This window comes from Oxyura jamaicensis, chromosome 3 (assembly GCF_011077185.1).
Source record: "Oxyura jamaicensis isolate SHBP4307 breed ruddy duck chromosome 3, BPBGC_Ojam_1.0, whole genome shotgun sequence".
Lineage (NCBI taxonomy): Eukaryota > Metazoa > Chordata > Aves > Anseriformes > Anatidae > Oxyura > Oxyura jamaicensis.
This window is the reverse complement of record NC_048895.1, coordinates 19,240,521-19,267,911: the sequence shown is the minus strand read 5'-3', so window position 1 is coordinate 19,267,911 and position 27,391 is coordinate 19,240,521. Positions and strand designations below refer to the sequence as shown.

Sequence of the window (27,391 nt, the reverse complement as noted above, 5' to 3'; positions counted from 1 at the left end):
CAAGCATTCACAAGTAAAACGGGACAGCAAATGGAGACCGAAGCCGCGGAAGGCCGGGCCCGGGCCCGCTCAGGCTGTGATGTTTTGGGCACTTTCGCCTGCCCCACTTTATTTGCATGCACTTTCCTCGGCGGGACAGCTGGCGGGGGAGTGCAGCGCTCTTTCCACCGCAGCTCTCGGGAGCCGGCCGGGGGCTGACAGGCTTGCCCGGCGAGAGGATTTCTCGTCAGCGGCGGCCGTTCGGGCCTCTCACGGCGGCCCGCCGTTACCGGCCGCCCTTCCTCGAGCCCCCGCTCCGGGGCAGAGGCTCCGGGGGCTGCGCCCGGCGGGGGCGGGGAAGCTCCCGGGGCCCCGTCTCCGCCGCGGCGGGCGGATGAGGGAGGGAGGGTCCGTGCCGGGCCCTCCCCCGCCACATCGCCCTCCCGCCGGCGCTGCTGACGTGTCTGCTCCCTCCCTGCCGCCGGCCACCGCCAACATGGCCGCAGCAGCGCCGCCGCCGGACCCCCGGCTGCTCCTCGCCCTGCTGCTGCTGCCGCCCCTGCTGCCCCTGCCCGCGCCGCCGCCGCTCTGCGCCGCCGCAGCCGCCGCCGGGCCCGAGCTGGGCCGCCGCTTCGCCGAGCGCAAGCGCTGCGCCGACCCCGAGTGCAGCAGTGAGTGGCGGCGGCCCCGCGGGCCTCCGCACCCAGCCCCGCTCCTCCGGGGGTCTGCGGAGGAGAAGGGGGCAAGGGGGGAGGCGGGGAGGGAGGGGGCGGGGAGGGCCTGGTCGCCCCCGATCGCCGGTGCCGGGCCGGGGGGTGCGGGGGGAGCCGTGCCCGCGGAGGGGACGCGCCGCGCGCTGCCCGCGGCTGGGCGTTCGCCAGGTCCCTCCTCCGGGAGGGTTCTCGGATCCCCCCGGGTCTTGTCACAGTGCCCTCCGTGCGTCTTTCTTGTGCTTTGAGTGATACAGGGGCTGATCCGCTGTGAAACGGGTCTCAGCTCATCTTATTTAGTGTTAATGCTTAGCTTTGTAGCGCGCTCCTCAAGCGTAATCCTCAAGTGCTTTATCAAACACTCGATCAGCGAGTTTATTGTAACCTCCTATCGTACTCCTTCGATTACATCCTTCTCTGCTGACCTGAGAGCTCACCCCTGTGAATGCAGGGAGGCCTTACTTGCTGCCCGCTGTCCTAAGACTGCTTCATCGCATTTCCAACGCTAACACTCCGCTTTTTGTTTTCTCCCCACAGTGTTAATGTGCCGAGGGAAGGCGATGAAGGATTTTAAAGGTCCTGACTGCCGTTTTGTAAATTTTAAGAAAGGAGAAGCAGTGTATGTATATTACAAACTAATAGGAAAATCAACTGAGCTTTGGGCTGGAAGTGTAAGTACTGCAAAGCTTTTGTTCTCTTTGCTCGTCTGGGCACTTTCTTTTGTACAAGGCAAAAAGAAAAAAATCACAAGGAGAGGGGGTTTTTAAGATAAAAAAATAGTATAAGGAATGCCATTTTGTCTTGAGACCAATGTAAAATTGGATGGAGTTGCATCAAACTTGAGATACTAAGATCTGTGGGAAAATGCGTATGCTAATATGGGATAAAAACTGTTTCTTTGAGAAAGCTTCCCTTGTGTAGAAAACCATACTTGGCATCACTGTAATTGGTGAGCCCTGTGCTATCTAGAAGCTAAGCTTCCCATCCCATCTAGGGAGACTTAAACCTGCACTTGTACTTACCCATGACGTGGTCTCATCCTGCCCCCTGTGTGATCTTGCTAGATTGTTCCACATAAGTGTTTTAATTACATTTCTCTTCCTAATATTCAGCTGCCGTCTTGTCCTTTTTATCTAAGCTGCATGCAGAATTGAAGGAAGAAAAAGTAATAAAACTAAAAAGAATTAAGGTAAATGGTATTCTAAAAGATCTGTCTATGTCTTTCAGCTTTAGTAACTCCTTGTAGCAGCTTGCAGAATAGTGACTGTATCTAGGTCGTCCTTTTCTTTTGGCAATCTGAGAGAGTGACATTAATAGGAAAGGAGTATCCCTGTAGCAAGCCCTTCTCTGGATGTGAATTTGCAGTTTTTAAAAAACAAAACAAACAAAACTTATCTCGGCTTTCATGATATATAACTTACTTGCCTGACAGAAGCAGAATTGAGAAACCCTAGAGGAAGAGATGGTTTTGTGGGCTTCCCTTGAAAATTGTGGCGGTTGTTTAGTCCTCTTCCCTTGCTTCCCCCTGCACCTTCTGTGTGTGTCCGAAGCGTTTATTTCAATCTCGTTTCTTACTCTGCCCTGCTACCAGAGGAGGGCAGTTGCCTGTCACGGTGGTCTAGACTGGTTGAAAGCCACAGCTGGGTGTTTGCTGTGGGCACAGTGATTGAGCGGAAAGCAGGATGTATCACTTTCTCTGACCTGTTCAAGCAGGGTGTGGACAGCCAGGCTCTCAGCAGGAGCTGAATCCAATTAGAACAATACAGGAGAGAACAGAAAACTGCAGCAGTGGTTAAAGAAAAACTTATAATTGTATGGTGTTGTTAATTCCCTTCTGACATGTACTGTACCATAAATAATCTGGTTAATTAGATGTTACAGGTTTCCAGGCCTGCCAGTTCTTGAGATGAGTATTAGTAGCATGGGGCCAATTTTGCATCTTTTACTAACAAGATGTAGCACAGGCTGTAAGATCAGACAACATGTTTAAGGTAATTGCTGAGTTAATTTGCAGTTTAACCATGTTCACCGATAGGAAGCTCATGCAACGGTTAGGTGTGTCTCCCAGTTAAAAGGATTTTTGCTTTGAGTTTAACAAGTAAAAACTCAAGTTGGCACATCTAAAAGAATTGTGAAACTCCGAATTGTTTGTTGTACTTTTTTATTGTGTTACATAGTTTTCTGTTTCTTACAGGACAGTGATCATAAGCTAATTCCTTTCAGTCGGTGGCTGTGGTCTTCTTTTCCTCATTTCCCTGGTTTTACTGGCTGCTTTTGTACAGACAGTAATACTGCAACTAGTCTGTAAATGCTGCAGTGGTCAGAGGTGCCTACCCTTGCGCGTTCAGCAGGGGGACTGGTACGTGTGACCCTGCCATTGACCCTACTTGCAAACAGTGCTGAGGTCACTCTCAGGCTTTGTGACTTCCTATGCCAGGTTCGGCTGGACAGCTTGATTTACGCAGAAAACCCGTGCCTGTTGTGTGCAGTTTTGGAGCTACCGGCTGGCTGTTGCTGGCTAATTAAAAACAAGCTACCTGGTGAGGTCTGCGTTCAAACATACTCCAGTGGAAGGCATGTTACCTTCTGCTACAGCCCTTTGGGTATCTTGACTTCTCATGACTTAGTGTCCATGTGCCTCATTTGATCCCATGTGCCTACCCTACTGTCTTCTTCCATTTGATGAAGTTCTGGGGGAAATTATTTATTAGGGCCTGTTACAAACTATGAATTCAAGGGACAGCTTTGACTTTTTGAGCTTCAGATGGGGACAGAGATTAGGAGAATGTCTGTATGAGAAGTCTGAACTACTGCAACCTGGGGCTTACTTCAAAAGAGTTCTAAATATGGGCTCTAATCCTAGAATTGATTTTGAACAGCCATGAAAATTACAATAGCATTTCTGACCTGAAGGGAAATATCTGTTAAGCAAAGATTCACCAAAGCTGAAAAATCTATACCAGTTGGGTTTGGGCTTTATTTTCTTTGCTTATCGGGTTCGCTCCACCCTTTTCAAGCTATTGTTGATTTTTGCACAGTGTCACTAAACATACTGTATTATAACAAAACAGAGCCTTTATACAAGACCTGGGTCATACCTTATTGCTTGCAGAATTCCTGTTGACCTCAGTATTTTGCACATGGAAAACTTCTGGAACCCAGCTATAATACATACTCTGTACATGACCTGGCATACAGTTTTTAGCAGACGTGTCTAAAGCTCATTAATACCACAAAGCCAAACGCTAGGGGAATACTCTATGAACTTTTTTTAATAGCGATTTTATGTTGTGAATTTCGTGAGTACCTCAGTTCTAAGAAAATGTTTTTTTTTTTTTCTCAAAAGTTGGGGTGTATCTGGTACTGTCATTGTCCAGTGCACCATGTTCTACTGGACAAGTAGCCCCTTCTTTAGCATCCACCTCACATTGTTTACAATGTCAAGTTTTGCAATGTAGATTTTCCTCTTATGCAGTTTGCCTGCATTCTGCCTTCATCTTTAGTAGGGTCCAGAGCTCCAAAACTGCGTAGATAATTGAAGTTAAAACCACTCCTTTTTATCAAAACATTTCAGCAAAGAAGCTTTAAATTCTGGCTGCAGAATATTATTTCATCGTACAGCAAAGGGTTGAGGTTTATTACTTTAATTCAAGGTTGAGAAAACTACTTCTGGCCTCATTTTACAAGAAATAGATTCTGCTGCAAATCACACTTCCTCCCCATTCTTATATGTGGGTAATAGAAAAGAAGAAAGGTAAATTTCAGATAAGACAGGAAGGCAGAGTATGTCTGGAGGATCCAGATCAGGAAAGTTGTCCCCATTGTCTCTGTGTTTTCTTAACAATGCCAGCGTTCAGAAAGGGCAGACCAAATCGGCTCTCTTCTTTAACCAGTGTTTTTGGCAGTTTTAAGTACCTATGATGTTTTTGTCTGTTCTCTCACGGAGGTGGGTGGTGTAAGGATCTGGCTTCTTAGCCAGCAGTGTTTGATGAAACTACCACAGCTGGCTGTCGCTTGTGGGCACAGGTGGCGATAGATGCTGTACACACAGCTACATGCTTTTGTCCCCCCTGGGCAATTCATCTGGGAAAGGAGTGAAACTGTCTCTTAAGTGGTCTGAAGGATGCATCTTTTTCTCCCTCATTTACTTGGCATTCATAATCCCTTTCCTCTATCCTATCTGTATAGAATAAGGAATGTTTCCTTTATTTGTACAGTGGGGCATATTTTTTCTCTCACAAGACTGGACTTGTAGGGAAAGAAACAGATAAAATTTTGGGCATGCAGATCATGTATTGCTCATAAACCACAGAAGTGGCAAACTGGGTCACTGCAGAGGACTTGTATGGTCAGCAGCTAGGGTTACACTAAATGAGTTCCAAATTGTGATGCCTAATTATAATGGTAGTAACGGATATTAGTCTGTAAGGAGGCTACTTTAAAGCTCCAGCCTTTGTTTTTAAGAAAGATTGTTTAAAATATAATTATTATATTATAATTATATAATTATATATAATAATATATTTACCCCCGGAATACGGGTTTGTAGAGAGAAATATGTCAATTTAGAATAAAACTGTGATATTCAGCACAAGGACAAGGTTTTGATTTCACAGAATCACAGAATAGTCTAGGTTGGAAGAGACCTCCAAGATCACCGAGTCCAACATCCGACCTAACGCTAACAAATCTTCCACTAAACCATATCCCTAAGCTCTACATCTAAACGTCTTTTAAAGACCTCCAGGGATGGTGACTCAACCACTTCCCTGGGCAGCCTCTTCCAGTGACTAACAACCCGTTCAGATTTGTTTAGTTTAATTCTCAATAATAGGTTTCCTCTCTTAAAACCTGCATATGTGATCTCTTTTCCGTAAGAGTGTAGTTAGTTGTTTCTCTAGTGTGTGGTCACAAAATAAGCGTGTGTGATTGGGGATGTCTTCTCTAACAATCTTCAGAGGTCTCGACTATGGATTGTAGGTTAAGAATGAGGAATAGTTAATAAAGGAAATCCCATAAAGTACCAGTACTTACTTTGCTTGCTTAGCAAGCACATTGGCAATTGTTTTCTTCCTCCAATAACAAAAATTCAGGAAATGACCGATTTTTTTCTTTTTCTTCCAGATATTTTGGTGCTCTAGGAATGCTGTACCTTACTGGGTGTGTCCACCAGGCTCTAATTGCCTGGATTATCTAATCTGTGTAGCGATAGCATGCCATTAACATTGGCTTCTTGACAGCAGCTGTCAGAACTCAGCATTACTGTGTAGAACTTACCCAGTGAGTGATAAGGGAGATTAATGTCTTCCACTGTTTGCCTTGGCGTAGCATCTTGCCTCTCTTTCAAATAGCCATCTGTAACCAATTGCTGTTCATATTGGTCACTGCACATCAATGATGCATTTACAGGTGGGGATATATACTTTGCACCCAGTTTTCTAAATATATTATTATATTACCTCAGGGACAATTTTTCATTTTCTGAAAATCCTCTTTAAGAAATACATATATATATATATATTTCCTTAAACTTCAAAATAAGTTTATTTCCAGTCATGTAATATTGTGCACGAATGTAAGTCTTGTTAGTCAAAGACCCTCCTCTGCGTACTGCTTGAGAAAGTACTCAAGGCAAATACGGCACTAATGTGAGCACAGAATAGCAGTGAAAGCACACGTGAGCCAGAGTTCTTGGGCTTCTACTCCCAATTCTGCTACTAATTTATGTCAGTCTTTGAAGCACAAATGATAAAACTTAGCAACTTCACAAAAGTACTGTGAAATGTAGGTGTACAAACTCAGTGAAAACAAGGTATTGCTAATCTTTTTCTTCTACTTACCGTGTTAAACTCCATCTAGAAATACTCGAGAGTGAGTCTGACATGTTTGTGACTACTGTCTCTAATTAGGATTTTAAGTCATGATTTCAGAAACTTCCTTACTGCTTTTTGTTTGCTTGCTTATTTTCTGGCAGGTTGGAAGTGATTTTGGATATTTTCCAAAGGATTTACTTGAAGTAAATCATAATTATACCAATGAGGAGCTAGAGTTACCAACAGATGTAAGTTTTATTTTATTTATTTATTATTTTTTAATTTTAGCGTTACTGTTTCCTCAGCATTCAATAAAATCGCTGACAAAAAGAATGGAGATACCGGTAATCCTTAGTTAGCTTTTGCTGGCAAGCAGCTTCATATGTGCACATATATGTTGGGTGGTGAAATGTTTGTTACAGGTACGTATGTGGATGGATGTGTAATTACCATCCCAAAATGGGGGCACTGTTTCTTTTCTTGAATAATTCATTTTTGATCTAATAAAATCTGTTTGGATTGAGCTCTAGAAATGCTGCTAACTGGCTCACACATAAGTTGTTTGGTTTACAGAATTGTTTCCAAACTTCAGAATTTTAAAGTACTATCAGAAACAAACAAAACTTGCGATGCTGGCCCTTTGATTTTAGCATTGATCCTTTAAGCCTTACATAAAAGGCTCTTGTGTACTAATAGCTAGTAACTCCAGAACTGCATGGATGCAGCTTCAGACCCTGATGAAATTGTATTCAGTGGTTTGCACGACTTTTTAATTTCTTTTTCAGAAACTGTGTGACAGGCAGCTCCTGCTTGGAGGGCTTAGTCATTTGAGGAGAGACCAGCTAATAAAGCCTTGGACAAAGAAGCTTAGTGGCATTTTCTTCTCGTCACTAGCCTTCAGCAATAGAATTGTTCTTAATTCAGGATATATATGATGTGGAAATTACAATACTACCAAGTCCATTGCTGGCTTCCATTTTGTTCCTCACTAGGAGGTCTTTGACAGGGTTAAGCCATGAACTTTTTATTAAGGCTTTTATGAGTCCTTGGGCAAAACTTCAACTGCTTTGAGAAAGAGTTCTGAGGATTAAGAATTCTGCATGATTAATAACATTTAACATTTACTTTGCTGCTGCATCTCTGCAGTCAACCAAATGGATTGGATCTCATCACTGTAAAAAATAAAAATTGACTACATATTTTTCATTTCAGGAAACAGACTTTGTTTGCTTTGATGGCGGAAGGGACGATTTTGATAATTATAATGTGGATGAACTTTTGAAGTCAACAAAAGAGACAGTAGCAAATGAGAGAGAAACTGAATCAAGTGATCCAAGGACAAAACCAGCTGAAGGAACTGAAAGGGAGGAGGAGGTTGAAAAGGTTGATACAGTACAGTCCCTTGATGCTTTGGAGGCAGACAATGTTGAACTAAACACAGAGAAAGACGAGGAAGCCCTCACCGTGACAGAGGAATTAGATAGTTTTCTTATAGAAGGAACTGAAGGTACTAGGGTAGACTCCAGTGTCAGTAGTCATGAAGAAAACTCTCAGGGAGATCAAACTGCACATGAGCACTTGCAAGGAACGCTAAATGAGAGACTAAAAGGGCTAGAAAGTGAAAATACCAAAAACACTAGTATTGCTCAGGGTGAAACCAGTCAACTTGACAAAGAGAGCGAAGAAGTCGATGCCTATACACTTTTAGACAGAGAGTTCTCTGTAAACTTGAAAACAAAATTTGGCTCAACTGCTGATGCTGTTGTATCAGATGATGAAGTGACTCGCCTTGTTACATCATTGGAAGATGATTTTAATGAAGATTTGAGCATTAATGCTCACGATTCAGACAAGGAGTCAGACTTCGCAGATCCGTCTGAAGAAATCCCTTTGCTGTCATTTATGGCAGAAGAGGGGAGTATATCCCTAGGGGATTCAGAAGCTGATGAAAACAATGGCTTTGAGTCAAAGAATCATGAACTTGATGAAAATGAAGGTGCTACGGAGCTAAATAACCAAAGAGATGATGAGGAAGAACGTGATTCAGATGCATTAACTAAGGATGCCTTCACTACGAGCAAGAAGTCAGGTGACAGTATAAATGTGGACAGGTCTGCATCTGAGCAAACGAAGAAACAGGATGAGGTGATGCTAATTAGCAAGAGAGAAGCACCAGCAGCTCAATTTGAGGATCTCTCCAAAGAGCTCCTTAGAAATGAACCTATAGGTGCAAGAGATCCAGGTCCAGAAGAAAAAGCAAACAAAACTGAAGAGTTTGAAGAGCAGCTTACGGTTGATGACATGGTGTCACATACTAAAGAGCTGAAAAGTACAACTGTGCCTGATCCTCATGCTTTACCTAGTCCACGAGATGGTCTGACGACCAAATCATCTGTTGAAAGCAAGCAAGATGCTTTAGGTCTGCCTGCTGATGATGTGAACAAAGGTCCAGAACGAGTGCCACTTGCTGAAATAGAGAAAGATGAGAAAAAGTTTGAGGATGACACCTTGGAAGAGATCTCAGGAAGTGATTTAAAGCACAAAAAGTTATGGGAGAAAATGAAGGAGAAAGGAAGAGATCAGTATAAGCCTTCTGCTGATGTTCCAGCCAAACCAGTGGAAGAGGTACAAAATGGATCTCAAAGTGACACGGGAGATAGTAAGCTTTTAAAATACAAACTGGAGCATGGAATGCCTGCTGTGGAGAAAGAAATTCTAAGACAAGAAGATTCAAAACAAAGAGGGGAGGCTAATTGTGAAAATCAAAAACCCGCCTCTTTTAAAGAAGAACCTGAAATAAAAGGGGGAAACATTAAAGAAACCCCTGCAGGTGAGGGAGTCCCAAGCCATAGGGGAGCTGCTGAGCAACCTAGGCCATGGGAAAATGAAACTGAGTATTCAGAGGCAGATGTGAAAGAAGAGCTTTCAGGAAATCTTGGCAAGATGACAGAATTTGAAAAAAGCATTGAGAAAAGTTCCCCTGAAGAAAAATCAAGAAATGCTACACAGAATACTAATAGAGGAAATTTTACCCAGCAAGGAACTGCTCATACTGAGGATGAAGATTCAAACAAAAATCTTGGCACAAATTTAGCTAGAGAAAAAACCCTAAAGCCAGAATTGCAACCTGAAGAGACAGATGCTGAAGATGAAGCTGACTTGAAACAAATGGAAGAAGAACTACTGGAAGATGAGAATGCTGCAAGTGCAAAGCTGTTGCAAGCAAGGGTTGCAAATGTACAGGGTAGTACACCAGATGTTGAAAGAACAAACCCTGAATTAAAAGTATCAAGTGAAGCTTTTTCAGGAACTGCAGATCCTACTTATGAAACAGGAGAGGAAACAAGCTCATTTTCTGAGGAGGCTAAAAAAATAATAAGCATGCAGGATGAACATGAGACTGGAAACAAAGAGCTTGATGTACCAGTGAGTGAAGATGCTAAACTGGATGAGATGGAACATACCGCAGAAGACGATGAGGAGTCTTCTGAAGCTGAGGAACCACCAGCAGTGGAAGAATATAATTTCAAATCTTCTGACATGGAGGACAGCAATGACTTTCACCAAAGGAAAGATAATCACCCAGAGGACATTTCACAGAGAGGCCCAAGAGAGATGCAAAATACAGAGGATACAGGAAATGACCACCAGCAGTCTGCACATTTCCCCAGCCCTGCTGACATTTCAGCAGCCACAAATGAGACTGTAACAGAATACAGTGAGTCTGTGAAGCGGCTCACAATAATTAGAGATTTCCTTGATGAAAAGCGTGTAATGCGTCTATACAAGTATCTTGGGCTCCAACATGTGATTAGGATAGAAGCCATGTTTCATGACATGAAGGTAGAGATGGAACTTGCTCGGAAGGCAAGCAATACTAATGAAGATCTAGAAAAAGCGCTGGACCAGATACTTGAGTTTTCAGAATCAAACATTATGGATGTGGTAGGAAAAGTTCTGGATTCCAGGGTAGCAGAAAATAAAGAGGAGGTGGTGAAAGAGATGGATTTGTATGATGAAGAGAGTGCACTGATGGATGATATTCAAGAATTAATATATTCTTTAAGAAGTAAATATTCGTCCGCTAGTGAGAGTGTCCCACTGGCATCTTTTCTTGAACAGGAAGATGATCAGCTGAATGCTCAAGGTAGGATGTTAAAATGCAAGTTTGATGGCCATTCTGTGGAGAGTTCATGAAAGCTTTGTGTTCTTCATTTGCACAACAAAACAAATCAAACAAGATCAGTAAATCATTAAACCCCAAAACAGTTAATAGATGGAGTAAAACCATATTCCATATTTATGTAACCTAGAGAAGCTTTAAGAGGGTGAGGGAGCAGAATTGGAAAAAGCCCTGCAGAACCTGCTGGCGTTCTGTCTGTTTTAAATGCCTATTTTTGCCATTGTGCTGGGTGGGAAATCCTGTGAGAGATTGTGCTCACTGTGTTTGTTTTTATGGGCCAGATTCTATGTAAGAAAGAGGGATCGGAGGGTTAATACAGCGAGGAGGAGACATTCAGCTCCCCTTTCAAGAAATGTGGATTTGCATACACTGAAGTGCTGAATGTTCTAAGTGATACTTAGAGCAGTCTTTTTCTGAACTAGCTAGCCCCTAATGCAGTGACTAATGCAGCATTCAGGCACTAAATCCGTGTACCTAAAAATCTCTGGTGTCTCTATTGTCTTATTTTGGTCCACATTCATAAAAAAGAGTAGAAAGTAGAAATGCTGAACAAACTGATCTTTTAGCAGGGGAGGAACCAGCGCTGGAGTCTGCTACAGTCTTGCTGCTTGTTTTTTTTTTTTTTTTTCCTAATTAATGTGTAAGGTAGTAAGACATGCTCTTAGCAAGACTCCTTTCATAGTAACAAATATTCACTGTGATTTCTGATAAAGTCACATCACAAACAATGGAAATACCTCGCTGCCTGGTCAGTGGTTGATGCCTTCTACAAATTCCATATAAACATTTAATTAGATGCTACTGACACTCGACTGAGAATATACTGAAACAGTACACAAGTTGAAGAGTAAAAAAGTGTCAAGATAGCTTTGTGAAATGCAGTATTTCACTGGAGATGGCGGGGAGTAAGAAATGCACATCAGTTCAATGCTTAAATTCATGTCTTTCTGTCACAGAAACTGCAAAAGAGGCTGAATATGATACAGATGCTGTCAGGAATCCAAATGCCATTGATGAGAGCAATTGGAAATTTCAGCAGCTTGAAGATAGGAGGCCAGTTCAGCCTTTTGAAGAGGAGGAGGAGAGAAGTGTTAATCTTCCACCTGAGCTTGAAGAAGCCAGCTTTTCGGATGATAGAGAAGCCAAAGAAGTGTACAATAGTGAAAGATTGCCACTGGCTGACACTTCCTTTGGGTCAACTGATCCAGAAGAGAGTGCCAGGGAAGATAATGCTGCAGGTAACCTTTTCGAATTTGGTTGTTTTGTTATTTTGCTCTTAGAGGAGCTCTTAGAGGAGCATGGCTGAATGGTTCTTGTAGGCAAATAGCAAAATTTTTCACTAATATTTCCATTGTAGGTTGCTATAATCCTAATGGATTTTACTAATCCCGTGATAGTCCCTCTAGTGGTGGTATTGTGTAGGTGCCACTCATCTCAGTAGAGAGATTTTTCTACTACCTGTTTATGTTATAGAAATGAAAAAAGTAATGTTCCCTAGTAAGCACTGTAACCCTAGCTCTATGCAAGGGCTGGTATACTGTGTCTCAGGGTGGCAGCAGATAAAGAGCAGAAATGACTGGAAGCCCAGGTTTCCGCCACTTGCAGAGTGGACTGGCAGTCCAGCCATTAGGCTGTAGAATCATGATCTCTCATCCTGTTCTTTCAAACTTGTGACTCTGGGCTATATCCCTGCCAAAAGGACTTTTCCAGGAGGACTGTAGCCTCACTCAAGCAACCTAGTAATTTCTGGCTAAAGGGTTTGTTGGAGGAGAAGAAAAGTTTGACTCAGTTCTGCAGAGGGAAACAAAATTAAAATCAGTCCTTCTCCCTCTGGAGCAAATGTGCTGACCTCTGCTGAGTGCTCCTTGTGCCAAGGAGAGATCCTGTTACTGTCACCGTCCCTAGCTCTGTTTTGATATCAAATTACCTGTGACTCTCCTACTCTGTGCCAAGCTCAGCGTTGCTGTTCTGCGTTCACCTCTGGTTGTGCTGTGCTGAGCATTTACACAAAATTCAGGCACAGCGTGCTCAGCCTCTGGGCGCGCCTGAGGTACCGTACCACACCCTTAGCCGAGCATTTCGAAGCACCCGCGGAGGGAAACTTGAACGTAAAGGTACCTAATGAATTTTAAATGGCTCTGAGATGGCTAATGGCGTTGAGCAATGAGATGTGCAGTTGTGTTTTGGACCATCTTGTACTTCACGATGACTTCAATTGTGGTTAAGTGCTGTTCGTCAGGAGTTCCTGTGGGAACCGCTGGGAACGCGGGAGCCACCCCCGGCACCTCAGGCTGTTCCCCAGGGTGAATTCACGGCACCAGCGGCCGCGGGCAGGAGGGGGCAGACCAGATCAGGGCGGGGAGCCGTGTCAGCCCCGCGCGGTAACTAACGCTCCTCTCCCTCTCGCAGCCCCCGGCGGCGACGGCGGCGCCTCAGGGGCAGCGCTGGGCGGGGCGGGGGCCGCTGCCCGCCGCCTGCTGCTGCAGGTGAGTCCCCGCGCGGCGGCGGCGGCGCGCGCCGATGACGCGCCGGGGAGGGGCGGGGGGAGCGGCGGGCTGACGTGGGCCTGGAGTTGGCTCGCGCCGCCATGGAGCCCGCGGGAGGCGCCGCGCGCCTGGCGGCACCCCCGGCCCGGCGGCTGCTGCAGGTGAGGGGGGAGGGGGGGGTGGTGAGGCCGTTAACGGCCGTTGGGCTCGGCAGAGCCTCCCCCCGGGTATGGGACGGGGCGCAGTAGGGCGGGGGGCGGCCTGCTGGGCACCGCGGGGGTGTCCCCGGTGTGAGCTGTCAGTCCTGCTCGGGGAGAGGGCAGCGCGGCGTTCTCGTGAGGCCCCGACCGCCTCGGAAAGGTGTGGAGACGGACCAAAGGGCTGCCAGTGCCCTGTGACAAAATACGTGCAGACGCGCGTTCGTTGCCAGCAGGTGGTTGTTGTCGGGTGTCTCCGAACACACTTGGGCTCTTCTGAGCGCAGCAGCTTTGTGGTTTTCTTCGGTTTCAGTTTTCGGTTTGCAGAAAACCTACAAGAAAGCTCTAGATGGTTCTCTGGGTCTGTGAGAGGGATAAAAGTGTTTGTCAGGCTGCTTATCTTACCAGTGGACTTGATGCCAGTGTATTCACAGTTTTCAATGTTACCGGTTTTTAGTTGGTTGCCACCCTGCCGGAGGATATTCGTCCTGGGCCTGATTTCCATGGACTCCCATGGGAGCCTGTTATTATCACTGCCTTAGTGGGAATTGCCACACTCGCTATAATTTTCTGGAGAACCTGCCTTTCAGTGAGTACAATTCATGTTTATGAGCCTACCAATATTTAACTGACTGAGCGGTCTTCTGTGTGACTGAACTTTCAGCATTACCAGCGTCAAAACAATATGCAGCCTTCCGCATTTTTACCTCTTCCATTTAAAGCATTAATATGAATTAAATGCTGGGGTTCATAGCTAAAGTAATTTGTAATTTTCTTCAAACTAAGCAGGAGTTCCTTTTAAGCTATTAATTGAAGATTTCTTAGTCAGAGGGAATTTCTAAAGCAAAGTAGGGGAGTGTGATGCAAATCTAGAGGGCTGAGGAGAGAAAGGGTCAGTGAATTATTTGCAGTGAGAAGCCTTTTATGTGCTTGAACCTGTTGCTGTCTCCAAAACAAGCAGTTAATCACACCCTTCGTATTGTCCATAGCACCACACTACAAAACCTAAAGACCTGATCATAATTTTCACCGAAGATCCTCTTGCCCACTCTGCTTCTCACTTTGCATTTCTGCCCTTCTTTCATACGTGGATAACTTTCAGTGCAAGAAAAATACCTTCCTCAGCTCTCATTATATACTGCTTATATTATAGCTATCCAATTCAGTGATGATATGCACTGGAAATCTGTGGAATACTTCATCTTTGCTTGACAAAAGTAAATTAAAACCAAATATTATCTGGAACAACACTGGTAATTTTTTTCACTGCTTGACCTTTGATGTTAAATGCACTAGGTCAGTTTCAAATACTGTTGATACGTAACAGCATAAAAAGGAGAGCTTCTGAATTTCTTTAATTATGTCAATTTTGAAATGAGCAGATCTAATGCAAACATACATTGCGTTAGGATGGTGGGTCAAACTGAGTTGCAAGTGTTTTTTATGTTAGCAGGTTCATGATTGTTATTTGATGCAAAACAGTTCATTTTTTTTTATTTTTTATTTTTTAATAGGATGTGGCCAGCTACTGGTAACCTTTCATTGACTAAGTAAACAGATATTTACTTAGGCTCTAGGACAGGGCATTAACCTAGAAGCTTTTATTAGAAAATAGCTTAAGCTTGTTTGCAGTGTTATTCAACACTCTTGTTGGCAGTGATGGATGTACTTTCCGTATGCTTCTTTAATCTGGGTATATGTGGTAACTTGCTTCCATAGGGAAAAAAAAAAAAGACTTTTTCACTTCCTCATGGCTATTTTTTTTTTTTTTTTTCTGTAGGTAAAGAGTAGAATCTATCAAGGTAAGTATCACTGTGCTTTTTGGTGTACTTGGTGGTTAGGTATGTAAAAGTGTTGAAGATCATTTCAGTCGACAGTGTTAATCTTCACTTCCTTTCAAGGATAATGCTAAACCTGGTTATGGTGTAAGGTAGGCTGGTAGGTGATGCTTGCTTAAATCTGACTATTTTGAGTATGCTCTGATTAGGACAAACAATGCATTCCACACCCACAAATTAAAGAAAAGGCAAGGGAAAAACTCCACTTAGCTCAACTTAAGTGTGATCCTTGGTTAACTGGTATGATGGCAGTGGAGAAGAATTCGTTCTGTTTTCTGACTAACAGTGAATTTGCTTTTGCTTGGTGCTTCTCACGAAAAGCGGTATCTAATTCCTCTTGCCGTTTCTTGTTGAAGGGAGCCTGAAACTGGTTGCTTGGCAGTTGTGAAGAGACCTTGTAAATGTAGATGTAAATACGCAGATATTCCTGTGGCTAGTTCATGGCTTGATGTATATAAGATTAAATGGTATTGAGTGGAAAAGAAGTAGAATTCAAAGTATGGTGACTGGTACAATTTGTAATTGAGTACAAAATGAAAATGTGAAAGAACCGTCTTCATATTTTCTTTCTGCTTGTTTCATTACAAACCATACTACTTATTTGTTATTTTTTTCTAGTTTTTGTTTTAGTTGTACAGCAGTTTCTTTTCATACAATTCGTGCAGATTGGCAAGATGAAAAAAATCCATCTTAAGTCTGTAAGGGGATTTTTTTTTTCCTGGAAAGCACATGTTTTTCTCTCTTCAATAACGCTGCTATTCTGGTATATAAATTACTTAGCAGCCTTTCCTGAAAGAATGAGAAAATATCTTCTTGTGTTATAGAAATTAGTGAAGCTAAGAACAAATATTCTTCAAGCATGATAGATTATGTTGATATTAAAAGAGTCTTTGTATAAAAGAGTGGAACATTAACGGTGAGAAAAATGCATTAAATGATAGATTACATTTGGAATCCTGAAGATAAAATCTATTACTTGCTGTTTATCACAAGAGTAAAATTGGGAGCTTGGGTTAATGTGGGGATTCCTGCCCCCTTAAAGTGCTCAGAACTATCTTGTACTTCAGCAGTGGTTGCTGGCCCTCGTCTCCCCTGAGTAGGAAGGGCCTGGGGAACCTCTAGGCCAGGAGCCCTCACGTAAAAGAGGAGGGAGGAGTAGCAGTTGCCATTGCACTGTGTAGGATGCAGTTGGAACAACCGGTGCTTCCTGTTGTTTGTGCTCCAGGATTTGCTGTGAGGCAAATGGGCCTTGAGATGTTCAAATACGGGGGTGGTTTAGGACTTGAAAAAGAATTCCAACTGGGTCGGCATTAATTAGCAATAAAATAATTTAAGTATGTTAATAATGTACAATGAATCCTAAAGGTTGGTTGGAGAGTTGTTTGGGTTGAGAAACAAATGCATGGCTAAAGAATAGTTCTTAGAATCTTTAGGATGAAAGGTCACAGCCCTTTTTGAAGTCCAGAAACAGTGTCTGTTAGAAAGCCATGCAGCTCTGTGAGGCTCAGTGATGCCATCTGCTAGCTGACAGTCTCTTTTCTGTTCCCGCTAACTCAGAGCTTTCATCCTTTTACCTTTGCTGACCAAATGTTCAGTTCCTATACAGCAGAAAGAGGTAGTTGTTAGGGAAAGTGGTTGCATCTCCCTTGAGTATCAAACAGCGGTCTGAGACCACTCCAACATCCTCACTGTCAATTCTTCCCTTGAATGTACCGTCTTTTTCTAGCTAGCACCTCACTTCTCTCTGCTGTGTGGTCAGTGACCAGCTCCTGTGAAGTGGGTACAAGAGCTCTACGCTTTGCATCAGTATTTAATGCTTTACGGTCTTGTTTTCAGTCCTAGCTTTAAACAAAAGCTGGAGATGCTCTGACTACTGCAGAAAGGGCTGATTGCCAGGAAATTTACAATTGTCCTGACTTGTGCTTTATTCCTTTCTTGAAAATGTTCCCTAAAGTGATAGCTCTGATTAATATTTTTTTTCCTCCAGGATGTGAAGTACAGTTACTGTAAGCTTTCTTTTTCTTCCTAGTGACTGAAAAGCAACTTGCAGAAAAGATAAAAAACCTTCTACAAGAAAAAACAGAAATCCTAGACAAGATGTCAGAATATGATCAAAAGGTATCATTCTAGGTTCTTGTCTCTTGCTTCCTGACTTTGTAATTGGTTTATTGGCTCAGGTAGTGTATTGTTATTTTCTGTTCTTACTGAATGTTACGTTGACATTTTCCTCAGTTCTATTGGTTGTTCTTGTGCTTAGATAAAGCAAGCAAAGGAATCAGTGAAAGCAGCCCAAGAACAAAAAAATATTCTCTCAGATGAAACTGCAGGGCTTAAGGTAAGGAACAGTTAATCATCTTTGTACTAAAAGCAAATGTGTTAATAAAATAACTTGCTTTAGCTGGTCTTGTACTGCCCCCCCCCCTTTTTTTTTTGTAGGACACTGTCAAAGGGCTGGAAGAAGCAAATCGTAAACTGGATGACAAAGTAAAAAGTCTGCATTCAATGCTTGAAACAGAGAGAAAACAGAATCAGAAGAAACAGAAAAAAGTAAGAGCAATCACAGTAAGGTCTTGCATTGTCCTTAACTTAAAATGCCCTACAAACTGTCTGCATCCTGTTCATTAATGGACAGAGGTATAGGAAATGAGATGACCCACCTCAGAAAGAACTGAAATGAAATTTCAGGTTCATTCCAAGTTCAGGGGGAGATTCTGTTGACTTCTGTTACTTTTTAAGATTTGGTGAACTTCTGTAGTTGTACTTCCATACACAAACACATATTCCACTTGCGGGCTGGTCTAATAAATCCTAGCAAAAGCCAGGAAGTTCCATAACAATATGGGCTGAAGGCTTCAGGCTAGTAAGAGAACTTTTCTCGTGCTTAGAGGAAGCATTTAATTTGATAGTAAATGTGAAGATCTCTAAGCTGCCCCTAATTTGTGTCCAGAGGTGGTACTCTTTTCTTTTTTTTTTCTTCCCCTCTTTAAAGCCTCATTTGCTGAAATAATAGTAAGCTCCAACAAGTTCTTTGGTGTTTTGATCAAAGGTTGTTGGTAATGACAGCAACACGTGGTACTTTTGTTCTAGGCAGCGTAGGTGTAAAGGAAGCTTTCCCAGTCATGCACAGGCAGAGTCAAAGGTGAAAGGTGATTCTAAAGTGCGGTGCAGTTTTTATTCCTTGCCCTGCTGATAAGGCACCGCTGTTGCTGCTAGTCTAATGGCTTGTCTGAATGGTAGTTTGTTGGTGTTTAGAATTCCTTTTATGCTTCCAAAATGCACAGGTTAAAATAATGACATGCTCAGGTTAAGCCGTGTACTAAGCTAATACAGACTCGCTGCTCGTCTTCTTGTACAGATCTCTGAAAGCCAGAAGTCCTTGGAGAAACTTGAAGAGGCTATCAGCGTGCATTCTGCTGAGCTTTCAGAGGTAAAACATTGCCTGTCTTACAGAATCGTAGAATGGTTTGGGTTGGAAGGGACCTTAAAGATCACCTTGTTCAACCCCCCCTGCCAGGGGCAGGGACACCTACCACTAGATCAGGTTGCTCAAAGCCCCATCCAACCTGGCCTTGAACACCTCCAGGGATGGAGCATCCGCGACTTCCCTCAGCAACCTATTCCAGTGCCTCACTGCCCTCTGAGCGAAGAATTTTCCCCTAACATCTAATCTAAATCTCCCCTCTTTTATTTTGAAACCATTCCTCCTTCCCCTGTCATTGTCTGCCTGAGCAAAAAGTTGTTCTCCATTTTTTATAAACCGCCTTTAAGTATTGAACAGCTGCAGTAAGGTATCTACATTCTTTCAACAGTCACAGGTGTAAGTTCTGTGCAGGAAAATTCATGCCTGGTATCTAATAGAAAATGCTAACTTGTAAGATTTCAGTTTGTGCGTGTATACCTTTTTTCTGTTTCCTGGTAATATGTTGCTCTTACTCTGACATTTTGACCCTTATGACTTGTTCCTTTTTGTTTGTTTGTTTCATGTGTAGGTGCAGATAGCCCTTAATGAAGCTAAATTAAATGAAGAAAAGGTAAAGTCAGAGCTCCAGCATGTGCAGGAGGAGAATGCCAGGCTGAAAAAGAGCAAGGAACAGGTAAGTTCTGACCAGAGCAGGCAACACTGTTTCCGTTTTGACTTAAATATCAGGGCTTTATTCCTAGTTTTCTTGTGTGTATCCTTGCTGTGTCTGAGTTTTCTTAATATATTAGAATTTCCACCTTTAATATTAAAACCCCTCGTGCTTCTTGCACAGGCTTTTTGTGCAAGTTAGCTACGCCTCCGTTATGCAGGCTTTGCTAGTTCCAGTGGTTTGTTTTTTTGTCAGTAACTTCAGAGAGAACTTGTACAGATACAGTGTCCCTGTATGATCAGGAGATTGCTACTTGGGATGTTAGAGTAACGAATTGCCAAAAAGCAATTCTGAAGCAAAGCTAAATGAAGAGCCCCTTTAGCCCTGAAATACCACAACAGTACTTCTGCAGGTACTTCCAAGTGTCTTCTGTGTTTTCGTTCCCCATATATGAAGTAAATGCTGTCTTAAGGAATCTGGTTTGGCTAACCTGTGGGGTGCAATTAATTCTTCAGGTTCTGAAGTGTGTGAGCAGTTTGTTGCTGATGTTGGGATAGTAGAGGTGAAAACATAAATTTTGGAAAATCGCTTAATAGTATAATTTGCAAAAAGATTCCTGGCATCTGTTTCTACCAATAGAATAATGATGTGTGTGATAATTGTGAATTTACACCTGATCTGTGACCTGTGGTGACTGGTTATCACCAGAGCTGGTAGTAAAATAGACTTCTGTTACACATAGCCCCTGCTAAAAATAATCATTAAAAAAATCATCTTGCCTTGGTGTTTCATACAGCTGCTAAAAGAAGCTGAAGGTTGGAGTGAGAGACATACTGAGCTCAGTGAGCAGATCAAACTGTATCAGAAGTCTCAGAAGGACATAGAAGAAGCACTTGCCTATAAGGAAAATGAAATTGAGGTAGGTTCTTTGTAACAAGCTTTAAACAGCACGCATTGTTAAATACTTTGGAATACTTAACGAAATGCAGAGCGATTCTCCCTCAGTGATCCTATGATTTCCGTACTAGGTTTTAACTAACTGCATTATGCAGCTGAAGCAGCTTGACATCGATTCAGCATCTGAGGCCAAGAAGGATGGTGAAGGGCATGAATGGAGCAGAGGGGACGAACTGGCCAATGGAGAGTTGCCAGGTACGGTAATCCTACCTGCTGGCTGATCACACAGTACCTAAAGCATGTAAGGTGTTAATGTTCATGTCACACGGGGAACAAGGAGAATCCACGTGTGTAGCTGCTTGGGAGTTAAGAGACTGTCAGGTTTAATTTTCAGTCAACAACACAAAATACCTAAATGAAGGGATAAATGGTTAAAAGCCCTATAATTGTTTTTAGATTACTTTTTAGGTGTGTTTTAAGTGTAATGAGTTTTAAAGATTAACAATTAAATGTGTAATGAAGTTAGCAGTTAAGACTGTTTTGAAAGCTGAGAATCTCAGCTCTGTTGCTAGGCTACACTTACTTTAATACAAGTATTACGGTTACATCAGGATAGATAACTAATTTGGGTAATCACATCTTTTAATATGAAAGACTGGAATAGAAGTTTGCAAGACTATTTAGGAAGCTTGTCTTGCTTAATATCATAAACACTTGCTGTGTCGCTGATTCTGAATCTTTCCCCTTTCCTGTGGTTTTTCTAACTGTACAGTATAAGTGGGCTGGAAATTCCCACTTCTTGATTTTCATATACTCTGTCCAATAATGGGCGCTGCATTCACATTAATATTGGTGTCATGGCTAGAATGAGCGACGAGGAATCTTCTGGAATGCCTTTTGAAATAAATCTACCAGTTTTGTTGTGCTGGTCATTGAATTCCTACTGTGTTTTGTCCTGTTCCCCTGTCCCCACCCCCATCTTTTTTCTTTGGACCTATTCCAGGTTAAAAGGCAGGGAGTATTATTTTTAACTGCTACAGAGTCCAGGGAATTGGGGTTAAAAAGTAAGGAAAACAAATTTATTTTTATCTTCTAGATAATGAGAATGAAAAGATGAAGACTCAGATTAAGCAGATGATGGACGTCTCCAGGGTATGCTGCACAAGATATCTAATAAATGCAGCCATGTTACTGCTGTGCCTAAGATCATAAACATTTGTTGCTTTTTTTTAGGTAAAAACTATGTTATCCATAGTAGAAGAAGACAGAAATCTTCTGCAGTCCAAACTGAGTGATGAAGTAACAGCAAGACATGAGCTGGAAGGTGAGTAGGCATAGCAAAAGAATTGCTTAGGATGAAATGCTGTTTGTGGTTTAAAAGTAAATGGGACACTGAAGTGGCATAATAGTTCTCATTGTAACTTCCTTTCAACTTCTTCACTTACCTTTGCTTTTCTGACAGAGCAAATAAAAAAATTAGAACACGACTCCTGTTCGCTACAGTCAGCCAAAGCTCGACTGGAAAATGAGTGTAAAACACTACAGCAGAAAGTAGAGATTCTCGGTGAACTTTACCAGCAGAAAGAAATGGCGCTGCAGAAGTAAGCCTTTCGTTACTCTTTCACAAGATAACCTATTAGATCATAAGCACTATCCAAACGCTCTTTGTCCAGTAGGGTCAAATGATTTCAAGTTGCATTTAGAGTGAAAACTGATGACTGCGCTTTAAGTACAGTTTAAGCTAGTAGCCTACCCACAGATTTCTCAAGGTTGTCACTTGAGGACAGTGTCACTTTTCACACACAGTATTGTCTTCTACAAAAACAAAAATTTAAAAAAATTGAGGGAGACCAAGCATGGTTTGGTCTGAGAATTCTGTGGTTGGTACGTCATATTGTCCAGAATTGTCAAGGAGAAGATACTGTTGATAAAGACTTGTTTCATTTATTCTGATTTTTAGTTCAATGAATCTAATTTTCATAATGTAGCAACTTACTGTTTTACCCATGTGAGCTTTTTGCCTTTTTCAAAGGGTTAAATTAAGTTTGAGTTCATGGTGATAGCTGAGGTGAATGAAACACTGCTGGTGAAGAATGAATGTGCATCTGTATTTGTCATTCACGCATTCGTTTATTTACTTACTGAAATGTCTGTAATAAAATCAGTTCTGCAGAGAAAACTTCAGGTAGGATTCAGGGACATTTTCAGCTAAATTCTGTGAGAAAACTGGAATTTGATGGAGAAGCAATTGAAAGCTCTAAGGTTCTCAAGCATGGGGGAATTTGGAAAGTGTAAGGTTGAAATGTGTGTGGGCTGGGAGAAGCACAGGGATGGAACGAGCTATGGACCTTAGGCTGTAAGCACCTCAGTAGTGAAGCTGTCTGATCTCATAACCTCAGGACCCAGACGTAATAAACACAGAGAGGTAAAGGATAGCCCAATTTTTAAGAAAAAAAAACTTCTCTTGACATCTCTGGCTGAAGGATTTATGTTCCTTCCAAAACTTCTAGGAAGTTACACTGTTATGTATTGGTTTGAATTTAGGGCTTCCTGTATTTCTGGAAAACTATTACCACATGTAGCTAAGGAGATGAATTATGTTGAACTGGCTATTAGCTATAGTTAACTTACTGCTAGTTTAATGTGGGATAGCTTTTGCAAGATAGGAACACGCTATGAGCCTCTTAAATATTTCCAGAATAATATCAAAAATTATTTACTCAGCAAACCATAACGTTAAAAATAGTGTGAAAATTGGTCCCATAATAAATTGATGTGGAGAATACTGGAAAAAAAAAGGTTTTTTTCCACACATTTGATGACTGTTGGTGTGTTTGTTACCTGGGTGCTAAATTGCCCCTTTTTCTCTAGACCTTTTCTCAGTTCCCTCAGTTAGATGTTAGTTCTGCATATTTCTTACTTTGTACCTTCCTAAATCTGGATTACCATCTGTAGCGTCGTTAAGTACGTTTTGGGATTGAAGAGATGAATTATTCTGCAACTGTTAGGTTCTGACAGATATTTCCAGTCAATTCTACATCGTAAATTTTCAGGTTTTACACAAAAAGAGTTTTGTCTGTTGGTTTCAAAAGATGGCATTTCTGTCTTTTTTAATCTCCCTTGATTTTGAGTTGTAGTAGATGTAGGATGGTGGAATACATGGTTGTGTGGTGGTGTTGCTGATTTTTGTTTGTTTTTGTTGTGTTGCACTGTTGTTTTTGTTTTTGTTTTTCCCTGTGTAGAAAACTAACTCAAGAAGAATATGAGCGCCAGGAGAAGGAGCAGAAATTGTCTGCTGCAGACGAAAAAGCTGTGCTGGCCATTGAGGAAGTGAAAGTTTACAAGTAATTTATTTTTTCTGAAGACTGTTGTTTTCCTTTATTTCAGCTGCTGAAAAACACTTATTTAAACCTCTTTTCCTTTTATACAGGCAAAGGATTCAAGATATGGAAGAAGAATTGCAAAAAACTGAGAGATCATACAAAAACCAGGTAAATGACCTGCTTGCTGGTTATTGTGTCACCATTTCCTGCATCATTTTAATGCTCTGAGTTCTTGGAAATATTAGTTGTTGGACAAATGAAAGCTAATACAATCCTTTTGTTCTCAGATTGCCGCTCATGAGAAAAAAGCACACGACAATTGGGTAAGAATGTCTTTCCCTTTCGGATTAAAAAAAATATATGTATTTGGCTTCAGGTTGGTGCAGTTAATGCAGCTGGCAAAATTTTCCCTGACAGCTTATTGCCCGCTCTGCTGAGAGAGCTCTGGCTGAAGAAAAAAGAGAAGCAGCCAACCTGAGACAAAAGTAAGTACAGTACAGGCTGTCTTTATTGCTCTGTGAACATGCTGTTTTTCATAGGAGGGGAGGAGCTCAAACTATGCAGGGTGCTCAGTTAGCTTGTTTGTGTAAAATGTGCAGTGTATATAAAAGTTAACTGATTTTTAAACTATTAAACTGTTTCGATGGTTAAAATAAGATTTCTTGGTAAAAGCTGTAACATTTTACAATGCAGTTTGCTTATGATACTGTTTCATGCTAATGAATGCAACTCACATGTGCTACTTGAATTAAAAATAACTTTATTTTTTAAATTTAGATTAATAGAAGTGAACCAAAAAATTGTTATGCTTCAAAGACCATTAATTGTGAAGCCAACTCCAGGCAGACCCGATCGCCAAGTCCCACCACGACGAGGTAAATGCTGCCGTTTCCCCCAAAACTTTGGTCTTCAAAACATTTTATTCTAAAAAAAAAAAAAATAAGGCTTTGATATATTGTAGGAAAATACGTCACTTTTTTATTTCTTGATGTAGGGCCCTTAAGTAGAGATGGCTCTTTTGGCCCATCACCTGTGAGTGGAGGAAATCCTTCACCGACACAAATGATAGAAGTTCCTGGTCGGCCCCTTTCTGCTCCTCGAAGGGAAGGCTCAAGAGGTGAATTTGGTAAGCAGTGAAGCTTCCTTTCTGTCCTAAGTATCTTATATGCTACAAACCCAAGAAGGTCCGATCCTGATTGTAGGGATATTGACACCTGTTTTATTAATGCAGAGAATTATTTATTTATTTAAATAGAAGTAGCTTAGGCATGTGGGCATGTGTTGATTAGAATCGCCTGGTGTTTCTCTTCAGGTACAGTGGTAGATGGCCCCTCTGTTCCACGAAGGCCACCGGAGATCCCTGGAAGGATGTCTGTTCCTGGTAAGATATGTGGTCTCTGCAACCAATTGCAATGTACTCACTGAAATGTACTCGCTTATTTTTTCACTTCAGAATTGGAATTTCAAGACCCATATTCCTTTTCCCAAAGCCTCATTAAAACATGTATGGCTCTCTCTACAGATCTTGGGCCTGCTGTAGCATCCCTGATCAGTAGTGGGCCACGAACCTCCTCCCCTTCCACAGCAATGGATAGAGCGGTAAGCTGAAAAAAAATCTTCAGGAAACATTTCTAATACATGATTCACTGTACTTCTTGCTGCTTCTTTAACTGTGTCATGTTCTGTCTTGTCTATATCCTGTCACTATCCTTATTTGCTGTCCCCTTCCACCCTCACCAAAAAAGCAGCCCTCTCCCAAAGAGTCTGAAGCCCCCTGTGTAACTACCGATTCACCTTCACCTATTGAACCACCTACAGTGAGTATTCAGAGGCTGAATATGGTGTTATGCTGCTTTGATGGAGAAGAGTAACAGGCTTGGTGTTCTGAGCTGCTAAATAACAAAATGTTCTGCAAAACTAACCAAGGGCTTATGTCTATCTTGAAAGGTTTCTCTACTGATGAACAGTTGCTGTCTGTTTTTTTGTGGAATTAAGGAGATCAGACCTTTCCTGTTAAGGACTGCAGGGAAACACTTAACTTTGGAGTGACTACAATAATCTTAAGAAGCTGACTTAGCTGTACTATTTAGTTCCACATGTAACTTAAGGTGGCAGGCCCTTTACCAAAGGGGTATCAACCAAGGACACTTCAAAAGAGATTGGTCGATCTTCTCTTTAGCTAAAGCTGTACTCAAGAAAGTTGTCATCTCAGAAGATACACAAAGTATTCACTCCTAGGTAGTGCAAGCAGCCTTCTGGGTGAAGGGACAATGATGGTGCAATGTATTTCCTTATTTTCTACTTGGTTAATGCATTTTGGGCTGTCTTTTTTTTCTTTCTTTTTTCTTCACCTTTCGGCCTTCAGGTGAGTGGTTGTGGTGTTCAGCAGTGTCAAGGTTTCTCTGATGCCGTGTGTAACATACTGGATTTTTAACCTAATCTCACGCAGGCTAATGTTAGTCCCAAAGGCCCACCTTCTTTCCCTGGGACACCCATCATGACCTCACCAGTGATGGGACCTCCGCCCCCACCACCTGTTCGTTACGGACCACCGCCAGCTCCTCTGCGTGGACACTTTGGGCCCCGGCCTCTTCCTGTGCCCCTAGGTAAAATTGTATTCCCTTGTGCTGAAACTGAACTTTTCCCACTGAGCTTCTCAGGGAGACTACTATAGAGCTGGGAATCTGCCACCTGGTGGCATGCAGCTTCCCCATTCTTCATGAGGTCTAGGTGTCTTGCTCAGAAGGTTTGGGTGGCTATGTTTCTTTATCCCAGGCCTCCTTAATACCAAAGTGTTTTAACCTGCTTAGTCTAATATTGAAACGAGCAGCCAAAAGGCATGAGAATATAACTAATGTGAAGTCTGCATGTGACAATGACCTACCCCAGAACTGCTCCAACAAATTAATAAATGAGGAACAAGTCAGGAGCTTCAAAGTTTATGGTAGATTTTAATTTGCCTCTCGTGTTTTCCTTTCATTCTAGTTCGTGGTGCTCCCTTACCACCTCCAGCTGCAAGAGATTTCTTACCTGGCCCACCATTAGGAATGAGAGATCTGCCCCCTGGCCCACTACCACCCCCTCCAGATCCCAGAGCATATGGACGCGGGCACCCTTCTTTCCGACCTCTAGGTCCTCCTGGCCCGAGAGATTATCCTCCAGGCCCACGGCTACCCCCGCCTGGCTCAAGGGACTATACACCTTCTCCTAGCAGAGACTTGCCTCCGTCAGGACCTAGAGACTACCCCGCAGCCCCTCCGCCACCACCAGCAGGCTCAAAGGACTATACACAGCCTCCAGCGCAGAAGCCCTAACTGCAGTCTCTGGTCAGCAGCTCAATGGAATGGACTCTAGCACACTTCCTGCGGTCAGGATTTTAGGAAATGGTTTTCTGTTTGAAGCCATTTATCTCATTTCAGTATATTTCAGCTTTTGCAGGATTAATTTTTATCCAATTGCTGCAGACATCTTATGTGCATTTATGATCACCTTAAACTCATCCATCCTCTTGGGCTGCAAGAACCTTTTTGTGATGGACTTGAACCTACGCTCTAAACGTGCAATAGAAAGGAAGTACCTGTGTGGCTAGTTCTAATTAAATGTAGCCTCTGTAACCAGTTGGTGAATGAACTAATTTCATGAAAAATGTAAATCAAATCATTTCCTGTGGAAATAATTTTTAAGTAAAATGCTATCTTACCTGCCTTCTCCATCACATCATTAAGCTGCAGCTGTTCTAGTCCAGGAGTTTACATGAGGACTGTGAGGTGTGGTTTTAGTTTTTGTTTTTTTTTTTTTTTGAAGAGATGTCTGGTCAGAGATCAGAAGCACAAATGACACTGTATTCAAAGGAAGGTTATAATAAAAAGCAAAATTCCTTTTGCTAAACCCTGAA

At 42.2% G+C, this 27,391-nt stretch overlaps 1 protein-coding gene across 3 annotated transcripts; it reads left to right on the top strand.

Moving 5' to 3' along the window:
* Positions 1-422: 422 nt before the first annotated feature.
* On the top strand, positions 423-27,391 carry MIA3 (MIA SH3 domain ER export factor 3). 3 transcript variants are annotated; one of them, XM_035323231.1, is made up of 29 exons: positions 423-650; positions 1,227-1,360; positions 6,664-6,750; positions 7,715-10,649; positions 11,642-11,923; positions 13,095-13,171; positions 13,826-13,957; positions 15,149-15,170; positions 17,236-17,324; positions 17,464-17,541; positions 17,643-17,753; positions 18,562-18,633; positions 19,196-19,300; positions 20,073-20,195; positions 20,305-20,428; positions 21,270-21,325; positions 21,407-21,497; positions 21,636-21,774; positions 23,416-23,517; positions 23,604-23,664; positions 23,784-23,819; positions 23,914-23,981; positions 24,274-24,371; positions 24,491-24,622; positions 24,809-24,877; positions 25,019-25,095; positions 25,242-25,313; positions 25,946-26,102; positions 26,482-27,391. In XM_035323231.1, the coding sequence occupies exons 1-29, from the start codon at positions 476-478 to the stop codon at positions 26,808-26,810; spliced, it is 6,033 nt and encodes a 2,010-aa protein (XP_035179122.1). In that variant the 5' UTR covers positions 423-475; the 3' UTR covers positions 26,811-27,391. The 3 variants fall into 3 exon arrangements, with proteins under 3 accessions (XP_035179122.1, XP_035179123.1, XP_035179124.1); XM_035323232.1 differs by having other exon boundaries at positions 424-650; positions 25,245-25,313; XM_035323233.1 differs by lacking the exon at positions 25,242-25,313 and having other exon boundaries at positions 425-650.

Bases quoted from the DNA above. Each gene is read 5' to 3' on its own strand.
- MIA3 (XM_035323231.1), top strand. From the start codon at position 476: ATGGCCGCAGCAGCGCCGCCGCCGGACCCCCGGCTGCTCCTCGCCCTG. The intron at 18,634-19,195 runs GTAAAACATTGC...TTTCATGTGTAG, and splicing joins ATTCTGCTGAGCTTTCAGAG to GTGCAGATAGCCCTTAATGA. The intron at 23,982-24,273 runs GTAAGTACAGTA...TTTTAAATTTAG, and splicing joins GCAGCCAACCTGAGACAAAA to ATTAATAGAAGTGAACCAAA.